Consider the following 26,509-nt stretch of genomic DNA (forward strand, 5'->3'; position numbering starts at 1 on the left):
AAAGAGTCAACATGGACAGCAAAATGCATTTACTCTCTTTCTCTCCAAAGTCAGCCTTCTTCTTCTATCTCTCTCTCTCCTTCTTTGGAGTACTACACGGTTTCAGACACAAATATTTGTTTTTTCTAATAACAAATCTTTTGTTTTGACGTTTGTGTTTAGTAATTAAAAAATCTAAGACATATAATGATACTTTTGGTGTTTTTATTTAAAAGTAACAAACACAACACAAAACGCGAATATATCTCTCTTTCCAGTTATGCTTTTGCGTTTTTGTCTCTATTTCATTATCATCCCTCGCACGATATTTTAAGCTTGAATCCGAATTATTACACAACAGTAGCTAGACTACAAGTCTTGGTTCTTTTTACATGTGTCAAACGCAAACATACAAACACGTAAAAGAACAATCGGATTCGTATTAACTTATAACAATAACAATTGCAAACACTTGCTACCATGATTTTATTTTAATGCATCAACCTTGTCAACGAAAAAAGAAAAAATGCTTCGACTCATATACGTGTTGATCATATCTATCATCTCAATCTCAAAGATTGGGTAAAAATTTCTCTAATGAATATGGTTTAACTGTTTTGTTTAAACCATCGAGTTTTAAATCAGTTACACACGTACACTTATATTACAGCGAATCTGCGGAGTTTTGACAAAATAAACATAATAAATAAATATATATACACGATATGCATGAGTTCATGTATGGGTGAATAATATTCACTGAATATATCTCAGTTCGGACATTCAAAACCGTGTGGTGCTGATAAATGCAAGATGTGTGAGAGAAGAGAGGTGGCACCGAAAGAAGACAAAATATAAGGAGCGAAAAGGCTAATATTTCGATTTTCTTGTGATCTTTTTATTTATCAGATAAATATCTTATAATAGCGAATGTGCTTTTTTAGAAGTTTTTTTTTATTTAAGAGAAAGTATTTTATGTATTTACACTGCTGTGAATCCATTTATGCAGCAGCGCCTGCCCGAATTAATATACACAAGAGTATTTGATTTTTCTTGGCGTGAAGTATTCTTATTAATCCGGTTTACATAAGTGCTAATTCCATCTAACCTTTTTTGTTGGAATCTTATTAAAATAGATAGTTATCTTAAATCTAAATAAAATATTTTGATACTAATATTTAAATTATCTTTTTGGGGTGCTTGTCTGCGTGATACAATTACCGCTTTCAAATTTCACTTTGCACTTGAATACCGCATTGATTAAGAAAAGAAAAAAAAACACTGCCCAAAGAGTTTTAGCTTTAACTGTGAACTGTCTCGGCAATTCGGCATTCGGCAAGATCTTCTAACAAGCATAAGAGAGTACGTATATACTGATATGAATATAGTAAGAAAATATAATAAATTCATCGATTTCCAAATTTTTAGCAACTTACATCACGCAGCCCTAATTTAATGTCACCTCCATTTTTGTGAATACATCCATTGAATTGTTTGACCCCTCAAAAGTCCATAGATTATGGGGTAATATGGAGCATCTTTTTATTTATTAGTTTAATTAGTGTATGTCCCTTTATTAAATGCCCACTAGCAAAAATTAAAACCACGGAGCAAACTTCAAATACTCTATTCATTTTTTATTTTGAATATTATTTCAAAATAAATATTGTTTTGTATTTTTTTATATATATGTTTGGTAAAATTTTCCGTTTTATCCCTACTAATTAAATATATTGACAAAAAAATTTGTATAATATATTACTAGAAAATAAAGCTTACCATTATAATTATTTTTTAATATACATAAAGAAAAAATTATATAATTACTATTCACTATTTGACTTTTTATGGTCATAGGCTCGTATTAACTCTCACAGTAAAATTTTACGGAAACTAATTCCTCTTTATATTTAATCCAATTAGAAAACTAAATAATTCACAAAATTTTCGCGCGGCTATAGTCTACAGTCTACAGTAAAAATACGGTAAACTTCCACTCACATATTACCCAATAAACCTTTCGATTAAATCAGTAATTTTGTGTTTTTTTTTTGATTTATTAGTATGCGGATTATACATTTTGCTACATAAAAAGCTTAAAACTCAGATAATTTGAGTTTACTAAATGTTTTGATAAATCAGATCTTGTGCAAGAAACAAGAGGAATGTTGCGAAGCACGTCGTGGCTGTGTGCATTGAGCTTCTAAAATTATTATTTCTTCGACGTGCAATGAGCTTCTAAAATAAATGAAAATACTTTATATTTTTATATATGCACTTTCGTACTATATCATGATGACTACATAAATTAGTATGATTTTCCACAACTAGTTAAAGTTTCATGGAGAAAAAATAATTTCGGTCCTTTGGGAGGCATCGCCCATAACTATTTACTTATCATCCGCATCACATATTAACTTTACATTGACCATCGAGGCCTACTTATATAGTACTTATTTGAAACATATATTGAGTATTTTATAGAACTGTACAAATTTTAAAAACTTTGCTATGTGAAACAAAAAAAAATGAAGTATTTGATAAAACAGTGCTAATTATAAATGCATATGTTTTTTCAAAAAAACTAATGGAAACTATTATTTAATTTTCCCTATTTAAAACATGGTTTTACTGCCCGAACATTCTAATTTACATGCGAGGAAGAGGATACTAAACCTACTTTTCCACTGTTTTAAGTGTAATTTAAAGTTTTGTGATAAAAAATAAAAAAGTTTAAGTCAAAACTCACTATAGTTGCCTTTAGGGGAGAAAAGGTTAAGCATTGTACGATTTTGAAACTATCAATATAACGGGAAAAAAGGTACGGGCGACCAAAATGATAGTTATACAGTACTAATTATTTATTTATTTTGAATAACAGTACTAATTATTTATGCGTATCATTTTTTTAAATTAACTTAACTTTAATTTATAATTTAATCAGTTTCCGATAGTAATAAATGATAAACTAATCTTCGATCGAGCTCCTAATTTTGTTGTTTTCTACAGTCAATTTGAAAGCTCCTATGATGCTTCCTATAGTTTCCAGAAGATTAATATGGGACGAGACAAGTCAACGACTATGGTCCTCTTTTGGATGTAGACGAACTTTCGATCATATCTTATTTTATACGCTATGTAATTAAATAATTGCTAGGTTAACCTAGGGTTTAATTATAATATCAATAACAAAACTTAGGGTTTAATATTTTAAACCCCCAAAATAAGGGTTTTATGTGACTGTAGCGACACGTGCCAGCATCCATAGAGTAAAGTCAGGAGCCATTTTTATTTTTATGAACTAATTACAGTTACATAGATTATTGTACCCATTTGACCCAAAAAAAAAGATTATTGTACCCATCGTCTAATGATGCAAGTCCAACTATTATTTGACGTACTGTGTGATCTTGCCGGTGCTTTTTCGCCACATTAAAGTTTCAAGAGTATTTTTTTTCTTTCTCCCTTCCTAACTTTCTATATGCAAATTTTTAGGATACATTTAGACTGTTCAACATTTAAACCTTATCAAATTATTTAACGTTAACCTTAACATCTCCCTATAAAAAACAATTTTACCCATGCATCCATCAATCAAATAGCCAATAAGAGAACAACAACTCTTACATAAGCATAAGCAATACTAAAGCATGGTAGTGTACGTGGTAATAGTGTACTTCGGATAAGTAACTACAAACTGGGTGTTCTCTTATTGGCTATCCGTACCTTAACCGGTCGAACTTAGAGACACACTGTAGGTAAGTTGGGCCAAGTCTTGGGATTGAATATCTAATGCGGAGAGGAGACAACTTTAACATGTTTTTGCCTTCGGTACGAATAGGCATATGAGTTTCTCAAATTTACAAAGAAAAAATAGAAAGAAAACTACATTATAGATAGTATATATCTAATAAAGACTTAAAGTTTAATTATATGCTTAACTTCTTAAATAATTTTTACTCAATTTATGGATTTGTTACATGTTATCTTTTGTAAAAAAAAGTGTATATACCGCCTATATTGCGCATGCGAGCTGGAAATATTGTTTAAACTACTCATTTAGACATTTACTACATGCGACAATTATTTTGACCTATTCAAAGTGTACAATCACAATCGGAATCCTATGAAAGTAAGAAACTTTCCCGTTCCACTTGTTGCATCCTCTGATTTTTAAAAGTCACGGATCTCCTGTTTTAAGATAGCACAAGTCAAACATTAAAAGCTTTGATAATTTTGGCAATTTGGAGTAATTAGTCTGCTTAAACTAATATACATAGAACTAGATTCGATATTTTTATCAAGAAATACTTTAGTTTATATTAGTATGTTATAATGAAGGGTTTCAAATTGCGGGTTAATTAAAGATAGGTAAACACATTAACTCCAACAAGAGTTTTATTACATTGTGATTGGAGACTTCATAATTACTATTTTCTTCCGGAATTTCTGATGCTTGCAGTCACTTGCATATATTATATGCACAGTGTCTGATTTTACTGGACCCAAATCTTAATATACTGGTTTTGGCCGGCCATACGATACTTTTTTGGATTTTATACTTAATTTCTTTGTTTTCTAAAAGCAAATTTTACAAACCATCACACTCTTCTAATAAACAAAATAAAATCTTAACGCAGCATATGTTGCAAAACAGAGAGGAAAATATATCCCAAAAAATGAATTGATAGTCAGTGACTCAGTGTGAAACACTGGAATATCACATCGACATTTTATCCAATGTACCAACTCGTTGAGCCTATATATTATTAACCACAACTTTTTTTTTATCTAGTTCCGGTTATTGAGTCCCCAAGGCTTATTTGAAATGTAAATAGAATGTTTTCATCAAAAATGTATGTTCGTTTTGTAAAATACGTTTTGTAATATACATATATTACGGTATTCCTCTGTAAAGTTTTTTAAAAAATATTGGGGTGTGATGAGTACGTATAATTGTGAATCTATACACATGGGTTTCTAACTATTGGGTTCAGCTAAGCCACTAAGCCTATGCCAACATAAACTTATTCATTTAAAGAAAACTCGACGAATCGTAATCTGATTTTCCAAATCTTATGATCAAACCTAAACATTTTGACTTAAACGTGTCTAAACTACTTTTATAGCATATATGTTGTCCTCTCCGGAGGGTATATATGGTATATTAGAATCATCACTTTCAAAGTTTCAATGTCGGCTTGTGAAGATTGACCACGTCAATAGTAAGAGTTAACGTTGTTAATTTAAATAACTAAAAATTTGATGAGAAAATTATTGGTACGTACGCATTTTAAGGAAGGATCTATATATGCAACGAAGCAGATTGGTTGGTTAGATTTTGAATAAATTTTCGAACTATATGATATTGTAAAGTAAACACACACACACGCATATATATATATATATATATATATGTGTATATGTGAAAAAAACGGCATTTTCCTGGTATATATTCGTCTGAATACCAAACACCAATGTCCATTTCGTATCAGTAAAATTAACCAGTTTTGCATTACTTCGAATTTAACAAGGTAAAACAAATCATGCCACTTCTCAAATTAATATTTAACCGTTTGAAAATGACGTACTAGTTCATACTTCATACTATCTACACTTTTTTTTTTTTGGTCAGAGCACACTTCTTACTGTTTACATTTCTTAAAAGTGGCCCAGGTCAAATAGATTAACCATTGTAATCCAAACAAATGTTACCGGCCGGGCGTAGAAACTTATGATGAAGGATCTAGCTATTTTAAAAACAGTCACTTGCATAATTTGAAATCTTCTCTGATCTATATCGAATATATACACTTGCATAAATTGTTTTTACACAACCGTAATTATATCTTGGAAAATTTAGAATCAATGGTCGGATTTTGGATTTGCTAGCTTGCTTAGTTCTATTACTATACCAATCTTTCCATCTTATTTACATGAATTGTTTTTTTTTGCCCCTTCACAAAAGAACAAAACATTAATAAATTAGCATGATGTTGTTTGTAAAACTCTAAAAAATTCGATTTCACATGTATGACAACTGTTTGTCTTAATCTATTCGTGTGTGAACAAAAACATATCAGAATTTGCCTTCCGAATTTTTTTTCCAGTCAGCATACCAAAGAACACATGATATGATACAAACTAAAAAATCAATGACGAACATAGTAAACAATACATTCTTCTATAGTTCTATCATTTTTTCGGGGGTAATTAAATTCTTCTATCATTTTTCTTGAAACTTCGAATTCATGATTCAGGCCACCAATTTATACACAGATGCAATGTTTCAATTCCCACGTAATCTACTGACATGGAAGAATTACACGTTGTACGGTAGAGATCAAACCACCTTGCCTTCTCCGGATATGGAAAGCGAGGATCTAGGACAGGACATATCAAAAGCCACACAAGACGACAGAAGAAAAATTCTCAAAAAGGAATTAGGTATGTCGCAGGTCCCACCTTAAAAGCAATATTTTATCGTATTACAACGTTGTGGTCTCCACTTATATAATTAGATCTCTGCCACACGTCTTCATCTTGGTGCTCAAACGATATGATTTGCGAACGCTTTACGCTTCTACGCTTCTTGTACAAGGTCCGTGGACGTCTACACGTGGTTACCGGCTATTGAATATCACAACAATAATCTCTAAGGTACGAAATCTTTCAATTCCAGTTTACTTGATACATACTGGGCGGTGTATTATTTAATTGTATTTTCCAGATTTAGTTTGATATTACTATATGCATATTTTCCAGAGAGTATAACAAATTATTGGCGATTGAGTCATTTTATAATTATTATGGGGAGGCATTTTGTGCGGGACCATATAGTATCGACATAAGTCATACGCGATAGAATTTTGAACGTGGCATGATCGTAGAGGGGTTCATAGTTGACTATTTTTTTGCAGTTATGAGCTCGATGAATACGTATAAGTCAATTCTCATTTGAATTTGTTCACATTATGGTATGGAGATAGTAGGGCCTGGATATATATTTCAAGTTCCGACAAGAGAGAGGGTTATCGCGGTTAATACTTTTCATCGCGGTTAATTAGGGTTTTGTTTCAAATTAATTAAAATACATAGAGTAATCTGCGATTTTTGTAGGTTTAATTAGCGTGTTAATACTTTTTAATGTAAATTTCGTTATAGATATATATATACCCACTAACTAAATATGATAATGTTTTGGCTCATCAAGAAAATTAGGTAATTAAAGTTTGTTTTCGAGTTAGCTTATATTTTGGTTGAGCTCGTAGTCAAAAACCTTAGGTAAAGTAAGCGTCAAATATAAATCGAAATTGGATTCGCAAACAACAAATTTAAAGAATGAAACTCTCAAATCCATCAAAATAAGAATTTGAAATATACCAGAAAATGTAAAACAGATGAACTCTATAAATTTTATCAGCTAGTAAAGAGTAACGAGATTAAGATAAGAAAACTAAGAAAAGAAAAGAAAAAAACCTCTGAAGAGATAAAACAATAAAAAAATTCAAAATATTAAGAGAATTAGAACTATATTAATGAAAATCAAATGATTAAACTCCTGCACCACCAACTCTACTACTATGCAATTCTTTTTTTCATAATGGGAAAAACTATATTGGGGCCTAAATTTTAAAAAATTAACAAGTGATGAGTATAGTGTTTTAGTACGTGATTCATATAAACAACATGATATCATATAAACATCGTGTTACTTTTGTTAAAACACAGGCAAAACATCCTTTTTAGCAAAAAAAAAAAAAAAAAAACTTTGTATAATTTGCAAATCTGCTTTGTACACCGGCAAAATATGTTGCAAAACATCTTTTTATATGATATCATATGTACAATTTAAAGCTTTTAGCACAATATCTTCGATGAAACTAATTTGATTTGCGCTAGCTGATCTTCCTAGAACCAAGTTACCTAACAAGTTTTCGAAATTGTTGAGCTGAATTTCAAACATCCAAAAATATAAAATTAATTACATATTTTATTTGCTCAAACTTGAAAATATATTGTTCTAGTTGGACTCAAAATCTGTATCCAACTACCAAACACATAAAATTGGGCCTTATTACACAACAAAGTCTATAAATATAGGCTCCTAAATTTGTAGGCCCAATAGTAATTAGTACATTGTAACTAATCCAAAACAGAGTTTAACATATGAAAACAGAGGATTTAGCATCAAGCAATCCATAACTTTTGACTGAGAAATTGAAGTTAGGGACGGGAGAGAGAGATCTGCCTGAAAATCCTAAGAATTTCAAGGACTTGTTCATAAGGAGTATCACATTGTTCTCAATTTCTTCATCCATTTTCTCCTTCTTCTTCTTCTTCTTCTTCTTTGGACTTGAGTACTGCTTGAATCATGTGACTTTTTATACATTAGACCAAGCTGGGGGATAAAGGGGGAAGTGTTAATAGTTTGGTCAAACAACCTTGTTCATCAATCTCATACTTGCTTGGAGAAGAGTCTTCTTAAGGATGTTCAATTGTTAGCTCTAGTATAATCATTTGAACTTTGTTACCCAAACTTAACAATCGTCACAAAACCAAAATAAATTACTTCTGTGTCATTATCTGCCGAGTAGCCGAGCTTAGTGGGTAATGCACTGGAGTAAGTTTAAATTGATTTAGTTTTATTTATATAATAAACACTTTTGTTAGCACAAAGGTGACAGGACTGACTACTGAGAATTGAGAAATAGAGAAATGTGAGATTGATGATCGAACGGTCAGGAAACTACCACCAGCTTCACTTATTCAGCTTGCAGATCAAGCCACGTGGCTAAATTGCGCTTTGACTCCTGTCATAGTTACGGACACGTGTTCCCAAGCCCTACTCACTTCATATACTTTAGTCTGCGTCCAAAAGCACAAACAGAGAAAGCTAAGAAAACTCAAAAGGCGGTGGTGAGAGAGTGATAAAAAGATAAGAAAAGAAAGAAAAAAATTCGACGGCAGCAAAGATGAGTTCCGGTATCGGAAGTTTAGTGAAAGTCATCTTTAAGAACTTCGATGTCATCGCTGGGTATCTTATAATAAGTTATATTTAGCCTCTTTATGAAGTTTTCTCGTTTTATTTTTGTCCCTTAAGTTGTTCTTTCTTGTTGTGCTGCAGACCTGTGATTAGCTTGGTTTATCCTCTGTAAGTCTCATACAGATATCTTTAGTTTATTTATCTGAGAATCTGTCAAGTCTTATACCCTTCTTCTTATTGATATTTTGGTTTATTATACAGATACGCGTCAGTGAAAGCAATAGAGTCGAGGACTCATGGAGACGACAAGCAATGGTTGACGTATTGGGCTCTCTATTCACTTATCAAACTCTTTGAGCTCACTTTCTACGGACTCATCGATTGGTAAATTTAAAACACAATCTAAAGCTTACTTGATGTGCAAGCTTCCACTTGTGTAAACAGAGTCGGGTTGTATATATGTTTGTCTCTAATCGGTGTATAGCGTGGGGGTCTTAAAACATGTGATATATCATCGTGTCTTGGATTCGTCAACCGATATTATTCCATGTAAGATGCTTTGAAGTTGCTTCAGGTTTCGAGCTAACTAAAGTTTATGGTATGATCAGGATCCCACTATATCCTTACGCTAAGCTAGCCCTAACAAGTTGGTTGGTCTTACCGGGCTTGAGCGGCGCTGCTTATCTCTACGAGCACTATGTGCGTTCATTCCTTTTAAGCCCACATACTGTTAATGTATGGTACGTGCCAGCCAAGAAGGATGACGGTGACTTAGGAGCAGCTGCTGGCAGATTTACTCCGGCAAATGATTCCGGTGCGCCTCAAGAGAAGATTGTGAGCTCGGTATGACCTCTTAACTCTTTCAAAACCCCTGTTTGAGACCTGAATGTTTGATCACCGAGACTCAGTTTGTTGATATTGTTTCATTTTTCAGGTGGATACATCAGCAAAATACGTTGGTCACTCGGCCTTTGATGACACCTATAGCTACTAGTTCATGCTGGTTGTATCTTGAATATCGTGACTAGTGTGTATCGTTTACTTTTTTTTTCTTTCTCCTTTTTAGTTTCCGAGTCTTATGAAGTTTGTTGCAACTATTGAGGAGAGTATTAATATCAAAATAAAAGTTTCTGCGCAGATAATTTATATATATTCGTGTAGTAATAAGATCAGAGAACATATATATATATGGCGGAGCCAGGTCGCCATGAAACTGAGTCATGGGTCTCAATAAAATTTCAGAGGGGTGTCAATAAAACAATATGTTTTTTGAAGGGTAAATTATTTATTTTAACAAAAGCTAATATGAAAAAGAAAAAAAATTCATGGATGTCATATGACATACATGATCCTTCTCTCTCCGCCAGTGTAATATATTAGAAAACTAAAATATCTCTGGACTAGTTAAATGTAACTCAATTAATTAGAACAACTATGGCAGTAAGCTAACTATTTTATCCGATAAATATGATCAGAAATGATGTGTTGGTATCGTAGCTCACGGGCACAACGGATTTATATATTTTTTTGAGTAATTATGCCGTGCCAAGCTCCATATATTTATACTAATGATCATGAGTCCACTTCGAATAAATATAGTTCATAGAAGTGAGAGGGTCTTTGAAACAAGCAGAAATGGTAAAGCCAAAATGACATAGAGCTGTAAAGAGAAAATAAGAATCGACTAGTTGCAGTAGCTAAGATTTATTCGTGTTTCTATCCACGTTACCATAGCTTATTTAATTCTCTTACATGTGAAGCCCTGTCACGGAAATAAATACAATGGTTACTTTTTCATCCTCACAAAACAAAAAAAATGTATAATTTGATGTCGAATTCTTTTGTCATATTAAAACGGTTTTCTTTTCTATTTGTTGACAAAAGAAATTGATTTTCTACCTTACATATTATATCGTACTAAAATTAGACATTTAATTTTATGCAGCACACAACTCCAAAAAAAAAACATAAAAGTAACAAAAAAGAAAGAAAGTAGTGTTATATGTTTCCTTAAAAATGAATATAATACCATGTTATTACTTACTAGTAGTAAACTAGTAAGTAAAAAGACAAGCCCCCACGCTTTGCCCAAAAAAAAAAAAAAAAAAAAAAGACAAGCCCCCACGTGAGAAGGCGTTACATATTAGTACTACATACAGTCCAAATCAGCAGCATTCGTTATAAATTGTGACATTAGCTGTAACCGAAACGAGCCAAGAAGAAAGTTAATGCATCCTTTTCCTACATTTAAAAATCGTTTCTTTCTTTAGTTCTTTTTTAAAAATATTTCACAGCTTAAGTTAAAAAGTCTTAAACCCATGCTTAGTCTAATACTAGTAAAGTTTTTTTTTTTTGCTTTTTCAACAAAGAATCTAAAATAAGTTTAATTAACTTAAAAAATAAACTTAAACTTGGTGAAGAAGGTGTCTTTCTCAATTGATCGGTCAGTTTTTGCAACATATCGACATTTGGATTGATAGAAAGGAGTTTTTTTTTATATATACTTAATTTATGTTTTTCGTAATGTTAATGTACGAACGAATTTTTTAGCATGCCAAGCGCGGGTATCTCCACATCATGTTTTGTTTATAGATAATTTTACTCCTAATTGGCTCGTCTCCTTCATTTGTTGCAAAAAAAAAAAAAAAAAAAAAAACTTAAAAAAAATAAATAAATTAATTGTCTTTTGCACTTGTTTCTCTATCTTTAAGACCTTTGCTTCTCCGTCGTTTTCTCTGCTTCAGTTTCTTTCTCTTCCAAAGAAGCAACAAAACCCAAAACAGATCGAATCAATTTTTTTTCTTAAAAAGAAATTTTTTTTTTCTTAATTAATTTTTTGTGGGGGTTTTCAATTTCACCTAACCTAATTGATTCTCTCTTTTCCCCTTTTAATCTCTCCATTGCGTTGCATCTGAGTTTCCCAATTGAAAGAAACACCAACCAACAAAAAAAAAAAAAAAGAGAGGATTTTTTTTTTTTTTTTAATTGTTCCTAGAGAGAAGGATTCAAGAAAATGACGACGAACATTGGAATGATGGATAGTGCTTACTTTGTTGGAAGGAATGAGATTCTGAGTTGGATCAATGACAGGCTTCATCTCAATCTCTCTCGTATCGAAGAGGTTTCTTTCTTTCTTCTTCTTCTTCTTGTTCTTCTTTTTTGATTGGTTTGGATTTTGTCTATCGTATCTCTGCATGTGTGTGATTTCTTTCATTGTGTAGCATTGTCCATGAATTGATTCATAACGTGCCTTTTGGTTTAAAAAGGGTCTTCTTTTGATAATGTCGGTGGCTTAAGACCATTGATTTATGACAAGATATGCAGTGTTGTTGTTGTTGATCTGGTGTGCTATTTGGGGGGGGGGGGGGAGGGGGGGGAAATTTAGGATTTGATTTGTGTTTCTCAAGATTTTTTGTCGGTGAGCTGCTCTCACTCTAAATTTTTGAATTGAGATTTCTGGTTCCATACAAACCAGTGAGCTATTTGACAGTCTAAAAAAGAATTCTTTTTGTTTGAGTTTCTCGTATATATCTGAAAATGGTTCTGTTTGATGGGTGTGTTAAGATTGAACTACATTGATGATCAATGCTTCAGCTATTGGAAGCAACACCTTTGTCTAGTTGTTGATCGGTTTATTTTTCTTTTGTTTCAAGTTTTTGGCTTTCAGAAGAGTATGTTGTATATATATCCACATTTGTCAGTTGTGTTATTGGAAAGGCTTCAATGTTCCTATAAGATGATTATGAAATGTGTTGGGGGCAGTTTCTTTACTTTAGATATTGCTTTTAATCAGGACTTTTTTTTTTAGTTTATAGTGTTGCAAACAAGCATTTAAAACTGTTTGATTTTGTCTTGCTTGTGAGACTGTTTGTTTTACCTAAGTGGCTATGGTGTGGGTTTTGATAGGCTGCATCCGGTGCTGTGCAATGTCAAATGTTGGACATGACCTTCCCAGGAGTTGTGCCAATGCACAAGGTGATTTTTTCACTCGGCATATCTTCGTTGTTTCTTGCAATCGTTTTTGTTTCTTTGCAGAGCGATCTAAATCTCTCACGTTTAGGTTAATTTTGAAGCAAAGAACGAGTACGAGATGATACAAAACTACAAGGTCATGCAAGAAGTCTTCACCAAATTGAAGATTACAAAGGTAATTTCTGACCTTTGCTTGAGATAAAGATTCTGTGTGTGCTATTATTGCCTTCAAAATATGTATATCATTCACAATGTTGTTTGTCTTAATGGGGGGAATACATCAGCCACTGGAGGTCAACAGGCTTGTAAAAGGCCGGCCACTAGACAACTTGGAGTTTCTACAATGGCTGAAGCGTTTTTGCGATTCTATAAACGGCGGCATTATGAATGAGTATGATGGACTTCTCTACCTTCCTTGTTGACATTGGATTAATAACTAAAAGTCTTTTTAACGGCACTCCAATGGCTTCATCGTTATAGGAATTATAATCCAGTTGAACGAAGATCAAGAGGTGGCAGAGAGAAAAGTGTAAAGGGATCTAGTAAGATCTCAAAGTCATTGCAAACAAACAATATGCATCACCCTCCTGTGACTACTTCCAACAAACCATCTGGTCAGTCATTTGATTTAAGCTTCTCTTATCCTATTGCTTGCCTATCCAATTATGAAATTTCTCATCGTTGTTGAACATTATAACACCTAGGTCCCAAGCAAGCAAAATCACATGCAATTGGAGGGGGGAGCAACTCATCAGCCGAAGTGCAAGCTCTGTCAAAGGAGGTAATCAGCATCTAATCATCTATTCATCCCTTTTAACTGTTCGGTTTCATTCTTTTAATGTTAATGAAAACAAATATGTAATGAAACTTTCTTTCACAATGCCAGATAGAAGATCTCAAGGTCTCAGTCGATCTCTTGGAAAAAGAAAGAGATTTTTACTTCTCTAAGCTCCGGGACACAGAGATACTCTGCCAGACTCCTGAACTCGAGGATCTTCCCGTAAATGCAATATCAATACCTTCTTTTTTGATGTCTTTGTTTCTCTTTGTTTGAACTCAAATCATTGAGAATCTGAACAATATATGTAATGTTGAAACCACACAATATGTGCAGATAGTGGTAGCAGTTAAGAAGATATTATATGCAACCGATGCAAATGAATCTGCACTAGAAGAAGCTCAAGAGTGCCTAAACCAGTCTCTGGGACTTGAGGCTGATGAAGAAGAAGGAAAGGAAGAGGAAGAAGAAGAAGAAGCAGCAGCAACAGAGTCCCAAACTTAAAAGTTGTTGATAAATAAAAGTAGAGAACAACGATGGTCCATTGCCTTGTCTTAGAAGATAGATCACTTGGAGTCGGAGAGAGTGTTTTTCACAATATTACCGTAACCGGTTATTTTGTTTAAAAGTGAACCGAACCGAATTTTTTCCGTCCTAAATTTGAAAGATTTATCTGATGGGTTTTATTTGTATCACAATGTTTTTACTAAATGTGTTCTGATAAGTAAAATTAAAATTACATAATATAGTTACAGTATATAGTTCCAAGTAAATTTAAGCTTCCAAGTGCATGATGCTTTCTCTCCTACCCATCAACATGATATGCATGTACGTCTTACTATCCCATGTTCCTCTGATTTCAACCTTCCTCAAATCATTCTTTTGCATATCATAATAGAGAAGTAATAAGGGGAAGACATCGGTTTGGGAGCTAAGATTACCTCCCCGATTTGAGTTGCACCTACCACCCTAAGACATCGGTTTGAGTTCGGTTGGTTCGGTTTGGTTCTGTTTACTAGTCTTACTACACCTATAGTCCTATTGTTGCTAGTTGATTAACTTTATTTTTTGCTTATACACTCAAAGGTACCTTTTGTAAATTACAACCGGGTACAAATACTACAGTGTTTATGTTTGTTAACAATTGTATGTACCAACTGGGAGTTCAATTCTCTAAAACCTCATGATACCTAAAGAAAAAAAAAACATGCTAAAAATCACTATGTTTCATTGTATCATTAATATATTAAAAAACAGATATCTAGCTTGGTAATTTTATAATAAATAGTTTCACTGTATAATTATAAGGCAAAAACAATTAAATGTTGATAAATCATTTGGACCCATGAAGAAAAAAAACAAGTAATGGCATTCAAATTTCCAAGTGCATGATGCTTTCATAATTATCCAGCGTGGCATAAATGTACCACTTACGAAACCAGCAGCAGTCCCGTATTCCTCCGACTTGAACCTTTCTGAGATGATAATTTTGCACATCATAATAGAGAAGGTAATAAGGGGAAAACCACGGTTTGGGTGACATGATAACCTCGCCCTTTGGAGTTGTACCTTCTACATAAATGTCATCAACTAAATGCATCTGACAAAGCTGCAAACCCAGAGATTTCCTCAACCATTTCCCAGCAGCATCTTCCAAGATCCATAAATCTAACAAACCCTTTTCTTTGAAATAGGTATGATCAATAATAGTTGGTTTTCCACAATACTCTATAATGCCCATAAACGTCACTGACCCACCAAATTTATGCAACACATCAGTTACTTGGATCATATTGAACTCTTCAGACCTAACGTCAAAACTGAAAACGATATGGTCATATATATCAGTAGAAGCCAAATAATATATAACTCCGTTGATGCACGGTGGTTCAAATATTGTAGGTTTATGATGTTGATCAAACTGAATTCTTTGCCAGAAACCTTGGGACTCTAGTACGAAGACCCAATGCTCCGAAGTTAACCTCTCAAAATCGTCTGAGAATATCACAACCGTGCAGACTACTTTGTATTGATCAAGGACGGGATCGTATCCCAAAAAGTAGCTGATCTCCTTACGTAAACCTCCTTGAGCAAACATGTTGTAACTGACGGCCGGTAAGGTTACGCTTTGTCTGGTGGTGGGATTATAGATGCACGCTTTTGCGCAAACGGTGTATAAAATCAAGCCGCGAAGAGCCACCAAGTAGTGTCCTCCCACCCCTAGCATTGTCAAATCTAGGTCGAAAGACTCATCACTACTAGACGATGATGATTGAGAATGGTAGCAGTACAGACTCCTCATCATACTTGTCCACGAAACTTATGTATAGACGAGGTGGTCGCGGTTGGGATGCCACCGTAACATAACGATTGCTTAAATATCGAGAACGGATAAGAGTAGACCATTGCTTTGAGACGCACTTGAACCTCATCAGCGATTTAGCAGGCAATCTAGGCAGGATCTCGATCAAAAGATCCAAAGGAACCCTCGGCGCGACCACATCGTCTCCACGTGATCGTATTCTTCTTCTTCGTTCTCGCTTCATCGCCTTTAACGACCTCTTCTTCCATTGAAGATACAGAGCCAGAGGTATAGATATATGCATAGCTCTTATTACAATATCTAAGGATTCACAAGCCCCACAAACTTTTATGTATCTAAAACCTTATTCATTAATCATATACGAGCAGGGAATTTAAAGAGTTAGGCGACGTTTCTATATATAAACCCTATAACTTAGCGAGGCGGTTGGGTCGTTCAGTACTAATACATATTTGTTTGCGAGCTTTTTCCTCAAGACCGGCCCATCTGATGTCTTTTTTTTTCTTTTTTCTTTAACTGGCTAAATCCCAGTGGTTACGTTTCAGAACCAACACTTTAAAATGCATTAATTCTTGTAAGATGGTAAATATAGCAACAACAATTAATTGTCTAGTAGGGTTAATCCAGAATTCTTGTAAATTTTGACTATCTTATTAATCTTAATTCTAAAGTTTAAACCTTCTAACAAATCGTGAGATATGTCACAAATGTAATTAATAAGATAATCGGCATGTTATTAATTAATTGATTATATTAAGATATGTATATCCATTAAGATTGCCAATTAACAAACGTCAATCCCTACTCTTCTTAATCATTTAGGAACAGGAAACTTTAATAAATTTACATTTTTTCATGGTAAAAAAAGGCTTCTTTTTTTTTTTTGTTGGGTGTAAATTAGCATTAATGGTTATTAAGCAAAATTTCGAAAATATATAAACGCGAAACGAAAAAACTATATATTTTGAAAAGATCGTTTCTCCAAGAAGCAAAACAGGAGGTTCATGTTTTCATGTACAATATATATAGTGAGACACCACATTATGCATTGAAAGTAGTTTCTACAATAATTAAAATTAATCTGAGTTTTGGCTTAAATTACCCAATTATGAAAAAGATTCATTGTCTTACTAGCTATGACACACACTCCTATTGTTGTTTTTAGTCGATTAACTTTCTGTTTTGCTTATACACTCAAAGATACGTCTTATAAATTACAACCGGGTACAAATATTACTTTGTTTATGTTTGTATAACGATCGCATGTAACCAACTGGAAGTCCAATTCTCTAAAACGGCATGATAAAAAGACCTTTAAAGAGAACAAAAACCAGAATAAAAGTCACTAAAATTTATAAAATACTCCCTCCCATTGAAAAGACAGGATGTTTTAATTTAAAACACACTGATAAAATTTTTTTTATTTTAACCATTCATAAATAAAACTGCATAATATAAGAAACTTAAATAAATATATAATTTGCATAGAAACTTAAAAAAATCTTATAATAAAAAATGAAAAGAGTATGAAATAAATTGTTTCATTGTATTACTAATAAAAAAACAGATATCTTTGGATTTTTTAATTTAATAATTCATTGTAATATTAAAGATGCAAAAACAATTAAATGTTGATAAATCATTTAGATTGGAAGAAGAAAAAAACAAGTAATGGCATTCAAATTTCCAAGTGCATGATGCTTTCATAATTATCCATCACGACATAACTGTACGAGTTACGAAACCAGCCGCAGTCCCGTATTCCTCCAATTTGAACCTTTCTGAGATGATTCTTTTGCAGATCGTAATAGAGAGGGTGATAAGGGGAACACCACGGTATGGGTGACATGATAACCTCGCCCTTTGGAGTTGTACCTTCTACATCAATTTCGTCAACTAAATGCATCTGACAAGGCTGCAAACCCAGAGGTTTCCTCGACCAATATCCAGCATCTTCCAAGATCCATAAATCCAACAAACCCTTTTCTTTAAAATCGGCAATATTAGAAATAGCTGGTTTTCCACCGTACTCTATAAAATACAATGACCCACCAAATTTATGCAACACATCAGGTACTTGGATCATATTGAACACTTCAGACCTAACGTCAAAACTGAAAACGATACGGTTAGATATATCAGTAGAAGCCAAATAATATATAACTCCGTTGATGCACGGGCCGGATATTGTAGGTTTATGATGTTGTACATCAAAATGAATTCTTTTCCAGAAACCTCCCGCTTCTAGTACGAAAACCCAATGCTCCGAAGTTAACCTCTAAAAATCGTCTGAGTATATCACAACCGTGAAGACTACTTTGTATTGATCAAGGACGGGATCGTATCCCAAAGAGTAGTAGGTTTCCTTAGTTAAACCTTCTTCAGCAAACATAAACATGTTATGATATTTGACGGCCGGTAAGGTTACGCTTTGTCTGGTGGTGGGATTATAGATGCACGCTTTTGCGCAAGCGGTGTATAAAATCAAGCCGCGAAGAGCCACCATGTAGTGTCCTCCCACCCCTAGCATTAATTGTCAAATCTAGGTCGAAAGACTCATCACTACTAGACGATGATGAGAATGAGAATGATAGCAGTACTGACTCATCATCATCCTCGTCCATGAAACTTATGTATAGACGAGTGTTATACCCACGATCTGTCATCTCGGGCAATAGGCAAAGGGCCTAGGCCGGGCACGTCTAATGGGCCAAGAGCGTATTACTGATCGGCCCATCAGGCCCGGAGAAAAGAAGAGAGCACGAAGATGCTTCGCGTTGGTCAGCTCGAAGCTCGGGCTTGGTCAAAGATTCCCACATTCAAGACGATTAATTAGGATACGCAAATCGTGCCATATTAATTATGCATTAATTAGGTAATAAATTGGTCGTTATAAATATGTAAGGGGGAAGTCTTTTGTAAGAGGGGTAAAAAACATTTTCCAAAAGAGGCAATACAATATACTCTCAAAAATCCCTCGAATTCAGTTCGGAACTTCTAAACGGTGATAAGCTCCTCCACATTTAAACCACTTCGGAAGGAGAAAGTCGATTTCAGTTCTCACAACGAGGTGGTCGCGGTTGGGATGCCACCGTATCATAACGATTGCTAAAATATCGAGAACGGATAAGAGTAGACCATTGCTTGGAGACGCACTTGAACCTCATCAACGATTTAGCAGGCAATCTAGTCATGATCTCGATCAAAAGATCCAAAGGAACCCTTGGCGCGACCAAATCGTCTCCACGTGATCGTATTCTTCTTCTTCGTCCTCGTCTCATCGCCTTTAATGACCTCTTCTTCCATTGAGATTACAGAGTCAGAGCTGTAGATATAGTCATAACTATTATTACAATGTCTAATGATTTACAAGCGCCCACAAACTTTTATATAATTTATAAAACCCTATTCATTAATTTAATCAATCATATAAGAGCAGCGAATTTAAAGAGCTAGGCGACTTTATATATCTAAAACCCTATAACTTAGAGAGGCGGTTGGGTCGTTCAGTGATAACTAAAATAGTACAGTATTTGTTTGTGAGCTTTTTCCTCAAGACCGGCCCTTCTAGTGTTTTCTTTTTGTTTCTATTTGCTTTAACGGGCCAAATTCCCTTCTAATATATGATTTAGTTATGGACATATTGGATTTCTAAATTAAATAAACACTGACCTAATAACTCGATTTAAGAAAATAAAATACAAAATTGTTACGTATAAAAACGTGTGCCGGCCGTGGCCTCTGTAAGAAGACCTAATAATCGACACACTCTCAATTCGAGAAGCAAACGGATATATTCTAAGGGTGTGACAAGTTTAGAAGTAGAGGACAATGACGGTCTAGTAGATATAGATCACTTTGGAGAGGGTGATCACAGCAATTTTACTATTATGTAATAATTAACTGGGCCTATATCGTTAATGAAATGAAAAGTATGACCCACTATCAAATTATCAATGGTTTATTTATGGGCTTCTGAGTCATGATTCTGATACATCATATACATATATATATATAGGTGTAAACATGTTAATAACAACTTAGAGAGATATTGATTGCGATGATGCAAGTCTTCGTTGCACAGATATTGATTAGGTGAGTAAACTATTAATCTAATTTAATCCCTCCCACAATATTAATTTGTAGATCACATTCACATTGTTTATCGATTAATTAATTTAGTTATGAACGTATGAAATTCTAAGTTTCTAACTATATTAAAATATTGACCTATAAAATATCATTTAAGAAATTGATAATGGTTACGTATAAAACGTGTTACGTGTGTCGGTGTTGGCCTCTCGAATAAGACTCAACAAATACACACATTCTCAACGTCCACAAGCAAACGGAGAGTATTATTCAAAGGTGTATCATTTCGTCATTTCACCACACCACTTGGTTCAAAGGCTAGTTTCGTCTTTTCACATAAGCCAAGCCAACCCAACCAACTTAACGAACTCCAACACGGAATAGACCCATCAAAGGAAACAATAAAGAAGAGAAAAAAAAAAAAAAAAAAACAGCTCGCGGCCGCAACTTACCACAAAAAAATGTAATTTAATGTGTTTACGTCTTCTCCACGGAGAAAAAGACAAGAGAACTTGTGAGTATTTTATTTTTATTAATTCAAGAATTGCGAAAACCGACGGTAATAACAGAAACAAAAGGCGGTTCTTTTTTCCATTTCTGTAATTATTTTCTTTCTTTATATATATGCACTTTTGGATTTGGATTGGAGCTCAAGTTCTTCTTGTGTTCTCTCTCTCAAGAAAACAAAAATCAAACTTTTCAAAAGAGCTTGAAGATATTTTTCTTTTTCAATCAATGGATTATTACGTAAGAACCGAAGTTGTTGAAGCTGGTTTTAATGATGATTCAGAGCAAGAAGTATCAACGATCTCTGAATCTTCTGGAAGCTGTGATGATTCGTATTCTGCTGTTGATGATCCACGCCGACCACCGTCATCATCATCTTTTGCTGACGAGCTCGGGCTAATGGAGTTGCTTGAAGGAGATAAAGCTCATGATCTTATCTTTCGTAATTGTAAATCTGGTCTCGGTGATCAATGCCAGATTCTCTCTGTTCTCCGTAACGGATTCAGAACCGTTGGATCTCGTGCCAAGTTCAAGACTTTTCAGATTTTTCAAGAGGCGGTGCACACGAAACACGCCGGAGAAGACGGAGGAGGAGGAGCTAAGGTGAAGTACGGCTGGTGCGCCGTCGCGAAACAAGAGCTGAAAACGATTTTGGAGTATGGGTTTAGCCAGCCGCCGTCAAACGATGGTTCTTATGGCCGTGGATTGTATCTTTCCCCTGATAACTCTCCTCTTGATTGGTAATTTTCTAAGTTCTGACGAAAAGCTTTGATTTTTTTTTTCTTTCTTTTTTGGGGACTCAATCTCATGTTTGGGTGCTTGTTTGTTTGTTTGTTTGTTTAGTTTGAAGGAATCAGCTGCAGAATCAGAAGATGGGATGAGATTCTTGTTGCTTTGTAGAGTTCTACTTGGCAAATCAGAGATTGTTACTCAAGGCTCGATCCAGTCATGTCCGAGTTCACCAGAGTTTGATTCTGGTATTGATGATTTAGCTTCTCCGAAGAAGTACATTGTGTGGAGTACACATATGAACACACACGTCTTGCCTGAGTTTCTTGTTTGCATCAAGGCTCCCTTTAACTTAACTCGTAAGCAAAACCTCAAAAAAATCTTGAATTTTTCTTTGTTCTTCTTGATTCTGGTTTTTGACATTATTATTATTACTGTTTTGCAGGTAGTTCAAAGAGATTGAGATCGCCATGGATGGCATTTCCTGTATTGATCAAAGCATTGTCAAAGTTTCTATCTCCTTCTCAGATACTTGTCATTCAGAAACACTACAAAGATCAACAAGTAAGTGCTTTTTGTTGTTTATTTCTACTTCCATTATCTGTTCTGGTGATTTCACATTCTAATTGTTGTTTTTCCTTTGGATCTAACAGAACAGGAGAATCTCGCGGAGCGAACTGATACAAAGAGTCAGAAGTATAACTGGAGACAAATTACTAGTTCACATCATCAAAGCTTTCGGACACAAAGTACAACGCTAGAAGCTCCATTGCAGATCACTTTGGTTTTTCTTGTTTCAAGGACACAATCGCCATGGTTGTCTTTGTCTGTTTTACAAACACCAGAAGGATCGGGACTGGTGAACAAATGGTCATCTTTGGAGTCTCCAAAATCATAGAGTAGTCTTTTTTTCTTTTCCCCATGATAGTGATGAAAAAAATTTGTTCAATAGAGATCAGATTAGGGTCTTGATACATTATTAATGAAGAACATTAACAACAAGTTACAATCTTAGTTTTCTTTTCACTCTTGTTTCAAAATCATTTGTATCATTGTCTATTTTGCTGACTTGAGCTGAACAAAAATAAATATTATATAACCAGAGATTCTGGAGGACTTATGATAGTTCCTCTTGAGTTTCACAATAGATATCTCTCTGTCTTAATCCCTCAACCCCTTGACTAAGTCAACCCCGTTGAAAACTTCATGTTTCAATCTCTTATTCCCTCCCACTGAAACTACTAGTAGAGATAACTACAAAACTCATTTTTATTCGAAGCAACAGCAAACTACGGGATTACTTTATTATTAGTTGATACACCACTCCTAAGTAGATGGAGGAAGTTCCCAACCTTGTGGAACTGGACCATAGTCATAGATGACCTCTCTGTGGCATGACCAGACCAGCTTTATCGCCTCAGGTGTCCCTATCCCGGCCCCTCTCGGGTCCCCCGCAGGTCCGAACCTGTTTTGTGTAATATATTAGCTTTTTTCACAAACAAAAAGGAAGAGTTGTTAATTTGGGATTGTTTTTATTTCTCTTACCAGTGATTCTGAGGAGCTCCAGTTGTTCTTCCTCTGAGTCCAGCGTATGTAGTCCCATTCACCGAGTTCCCTATTACTTCCTGCACGGATTTGTTACATCAATATCAAACGGAAAGAGACAAAGAGATTGATTGATGATGATGGTGAAAGGATTTGCCTGAAGAAAGATGGGATCGTTTGAAACAACAGCTGCAGTTAGATGAGCGTGCATCCTCTCCAAAGCTTCCAACACTAGAGGAAGTTGATCCTTTTTGTATTCCGTTACAATCTAGATATCATATACAGAAACAAAGCTACGTATTTTAGTTAGGAAACATAGATCATTCAGATAAAGCAAATGATATACGCGGTTTAACCTGAAACGGTCCAAAGATTTCTTTGGTGACGAGTTCGTAGGTTTTACTATCCTTCAAGATTTCTTCAATGGGAACATAAACTGCAGTGGGCTCCAAAGCTCCATAGACAGAAGGAATCGAGTGATTCTTCAATTCCTTGCCACCGAAGAGTAGCTTTGAGCCAGGAATCTGAAGCAGGTTCTCCATGTGCTCCAACATTGCCTCAGTTGTGAACTTGAAATAATAATGAAAGAATAAGTTTTAATGATACAATCTCATCAATAACAGATGGAGAAATTATGAAACTTACTGTGAGGACAGGACCAATGGTTAAGTCTTCCAGTTTGCGTCTTCCCGCTAGTTCTTTTAATTTGGAAACAAGAGGTGTTTTTGACCAGTTCTGCTCAGATTTTTTTCAAAAAAAAAAACAGAAAACACAATGAGAACAAAAAATGACAGAAGATATTGGAAGTAATCAAAAGGATCCAAAGGTAGTTTCAGCATAAAATTTAAGATCAAACCAACCTCGTGAACAAAAAGCATAGACTGTGCAGAACACTTCTGTCCACTGCACGCGTATGCATCTTGATCACATTGCCATGCAACGTAATCAACCTGACATTAGAGACCGAAACAAAGGTTACAATTACATCTAAAAAGACTTGTGGAAATATAAGAAGGGAAGGTTATAATAAGAAACCTCCTGAACATCTGGTCCTAATACTTTCCAGTCAAATCCAGCATCTTCCAATCTGATCCGACCCTTAAGGTCAAGTGCCAACTTTTCGGCTACTCTAGAACTACCAGTGAAGAGGGTCATCCGTGGATTCGCCTAAAAAGAGTTACAAGTAGACAAGACAGTAAATTAGCTCAACTAAAAAAACTCTGGAGACAATAGACTTGTCAATTCCTGACCAAATACCTCTAACAATATCTTGTTCATTGTCTTCCCATCAGAATTTATAAAGTCCACATCTTCTGCAGGCAAACCACAATAATGGAGCAAACGCATCATTTGCTCCATCACAATGCTCACCTATCCAAATAACATTATATTATTTCAAACAGATAGAACCAATACAATTAGGAAGACAATATCAATGTGAAGTATAATTAATACCTTGCTGTCCACTTTGAGGAGAGGTTTGTTACCCATGTATAATGCCCCCATCAACTGAAGTAGTGGAATCTCAAGCGGAAAATTAAATGGTGTAACAATCGTTACCTGCATCACAAATCTATGATTTCAAACAAAGCACAAAACAGAGTTGTCACCAATTACAAACATCTAGGAAGAATGCCTTACAGGACCATAAGGCCATCGGTAACCATGACTTTGCTGCCCAAGATGATTTCCAGGGATTGCAAAAGACCGTGCCAGGAACCGCACCTGATAAAAAGAAAGTGTGGTAAATCATTAAACAAACATCCTAAAGTTGTAATTTCGGAAAGCTAGGCACAGACATAAAATGTACAAATAGGCTCAACATAAAAACGGTGAAGAGATTAGAATACCTGATCACCGCAAAAGTTCTCCAAAAATTTCCGTGTGACAAAGACTTCTCCAGCAGCTTGTTGGTAACTCTTTGGAGCAACCCTTTGAATTAACCTCGCGAAGAAATCAGCTACCTAATAGTGCATACACGCATAAGATAACAAATAACCAGTAGCTCAGTATGCATGTTATTTGGGAAACCAAAGTTTTTAATTCAATACTCGAGATTCTAAAAAAAAGTAAGTGTTACCTTTGGTAAGGCGAGCATATGAGCTGCCTTTGTCGAGATATCTCCATACAAAAGGTATCTGTATATAACATGACAACATAAGTTAAGTTCAGTATCCAACAAGAGGAAGTGGATAAGATTCATCAATCCCCAAGCAAAATATACCTCTCCGGAGATTTGAAAGGGTTATGGAGACCATGCTTGGGGCACTGGGATAAGCTGTCCACAAATAGCTGCAGCATAGAACAAAGTGAAAATAAAAAGTTAAAATTGAGACGAATACCACTTTGCAGTAGGAATAAAGGTTTTGAGAGGCTCGAACCTTAGTGTCTGATTCATCCACTTCAGCAACTTTAATGAAAGGTTCTCCATTTAGAGGATCTAAAAGCGTGTTGTGATTATAAGATCCAATCCACGTTCCCTGCACTATAGAACATAACAGGAAAGTAAAAAAGCTCAGATACTCCACAACAGCACTTTAGAGATAAGTACCAAATTCAAAAATTCAATCTGAGGAGTAAACACAAACCAAAGCTCTGTACTTGAGCAGGATGAGCACCAGATAGCTCCTCGGCGTCAACGGTAGCAAAAGGTATCGAATGATTCAATCTGCAGAAAAACAAAAAGTCAAAATGAAGAAACACTCCTTCAAATGGATCACATTCAGACAGCAATTTGGTAATCAGAAAGAGAACTTTTACAAACAAACCATTTCAACATCTAATAAACTAAAACTTTCTTCAGTAGTCTCATAGACACTGGCAGATGCGGCAACTCGATCATCCAAATCTTAGATTTTTAAAACACCAACTTGCTAAAGTTTTTTGTCTTTTTTTATATAACTCAAATAATTTATGCAAAAACATGCAATCCCAAAAGGTGAAGAACAATATTAAATAAAAAATGGCGAGATGAAGAAAAGAAAAGATTAGAAGACCTGGAGAGAGTCAAAGAAGCAAGGGAGGTGGAAGATTTGTGAGAGAGAGACGAAGCTCTGAGTGCTCGGCTCGCCAAAACTCTATACATTGCGTAAGATCCAGAAGAGACGGAGAAAAGATGAACCAAATCAGACAATGGGCGGAGAGGATTCGAGTGAGATCGGTAATAAAAATGGTGAATTCTTCGAAGTGATGTGTGTTGGTTTTTTATAAAAGGAGTAATTTTTGTGTTTCCCCTGTTTGACGAGAGAGAGAGAGATTACATAAATGATTTTTTAGATATTTACATATATTTCGCCTTAATTTATGTTTATATCTTTTTTAACCCATAATATTTTATTTGCTATTTTACAAACCCTGATGACTCATGAGGATTAATTACATAGTAATTTATTTTCAAGACTAAATTAGTAAAAGATAAGAGATTTAGGATGTTATTATTTACTTTTTACTCTTTCAAATTTAAAATTGGAAACAAAAAATCAATAGTTTTTATTTAGTGATCTTGAACATATAAAATTCAGGGGTCAAAAAAGGGAATTTGAAAGATAAACAAAAATGTAAAAGATAATTAAAAATTAAAAAGAAAAAAAATTTAAGA

At 34.5% G+C, this 26,509-nt stretch overlaps 4 protein-coding genes and 3 pseudogenes across 5 annotated transcripts; 3 read left to right on the plus strand and 4 right to left on the minus strand.

Moving 5' to 3' along the window:
- Positions 1–8,864: 8,864 nt before the first annotated feature.
- Positions 8,865–10,113, plus strand: LOC104762383 (HVA22-like protein b). Its single transcript, XM_010485659.3, has 5 exons — positions 8,865–9,016; positions 9,107–9,133; positions 9,227–9,349; positions 9,574–9,808; positions 9,900–10,113. The coding sequence occupies exons 1-5, from the start codon at positions 8,955–8,957 to the stop codon at positions 9,957–9,959; spliced, it is 507 nt and encodes a 168-aa protein (XP_010483961.1). The 5' UTR covers positions 8,865–8,954; the 3' UTR covers positions 9,960–10,113.
- Positions 10,114–11,521: 1,408 nt separating this feature from the next.
- LOC104762384 (microtubule-associated protein RP/EB family member 1B) lies at positions 11,522–14,459 on the plus strand. 2 transcript variants are annotated; one of them, XM_087498710.1, is made up of 8 exons: positions 11,522–12,086; positions 12,872–12,940; positions 13,026–13,112; positions 13,222–13,328; positions 13,418–13,551; positions 13,642–13,718; positions 13,824–13,943; positions 14,052–14,459. In XM_087498710.1, the coding sequence occupies exons 1-8, from the start codon at positions 11,979–11,981 to the stop codon at positions 14,217–14,219; spliced, it is 870 nt and encodes a 289-aa protein (XP_087354836.1). In that variant the 5' UTR covers positions 11,522–11,978; the 3' UTR covers positions 14,220–14,459. The 2 variants fall into 2 exon arrangements, with proteins under 2 accessions (XP_087354836.1, XP_010483963.1); XM_010485661.3 differs by having other exon boundaries at positions 11,584–12,086; positions 13,824–13,937.
- A 628-nt stretch (positions 14,460–15,087) lies between these two features.
- On the minus strand, positions 15,088–16,321 carry LOC104763633 (putative F-box protein At5g62660 pseudogene; annotated as a pseudogene).
- A 1,395-nt stretch (positions 16,322–17,716) lies between these two features.
- LOC147923114 (F-box protein At5g62510 pseudogene) lies at positions 17,717–18,124 on the minus strand (annotated as a pseudogene).
- Positions 18,125–18,316: 192 nt separating this feature from the next.
- On the minus strand, positions 18,317–19,319 carry LOC109130523 (F-box protein At5g62510 pseudogene; annotated as a pseudogene).
- A 1,364-nt stretch (positions 19,320–20,683) lies between these two features.
- On the plus strand, positions 20,684–22,368 carry LOC104762387 (putative inactive poly [ADP-ribose] polymerase SRO5). Its single transcript, XM_010485664.3, has 4 exons — positions 20,684–21,377; positions 21,481–21,725; positions 21,812–21,930; positions 22,020–22,368. Exons 1-4 carry the CDS (start codon positions 20,755–20,757, stop codon positions 22,125–22,127), a joined length of 1,095 nt encoding a protein of 364 aa, XP_010483966.1. The 5' UTR covers positions 20,684–20,754; the 3' UTR covers positions 22,128–22,368.
- Positions 22,369–22,441: 73 nt separating this feature from the next.
- LOC104762385 (delta-1-pyrroline-5-carboxylate dehydrogenase 12A1, mitochondrial) lies at positions 22,442–26,204 on the minus strand. The gene is made up of 16 exons (XM_010485663.3): positions 25,908–26,204; positions 25,500–25,579; positions 25,293–25,396; positions 25,136–25,203; positions 24,992–25,049; positions 24,762–24,875; positions 24,553–24,636; positions 24,367–24,471; positions 24,169–24,282; positions 23,947–24,078; positions 23,772–23,861; positions 23,557–23,646; positions 23,268–23,480; positions 23,069–23,179; positions 22,912–22,991; positions 22,442–22,831 (listed from the first exon to the last, which is right to left on the minus strand). Exons 1-16 carry the CDS (start codon positions 25,994–25,996, stop codon positions 22,693–22,695), a joined length of 1,671 nt encoding a protein of 556 aa, XP_010483965.1. The 5' UTR covers positions 25,997–26,204; the 3' UTR covers positions 22,442–22,692.
- Positions 26,205–26,509: the final 305 nt, after the last annotated feature.

Source organism: Camelina sativa, chromosome 18 (assembly GCF_030686135.1).
Source record: "Camelina sativa cultivar CO46 ecotype springtype chromosome 18, ASM3068613v1".
Lineage (NCBI taxonomy): Eukaryota > Viridiplantae > Streptophyta > Magnoliopsida > Brassicales > Brassicaceae > Camelina > Camelina sativa.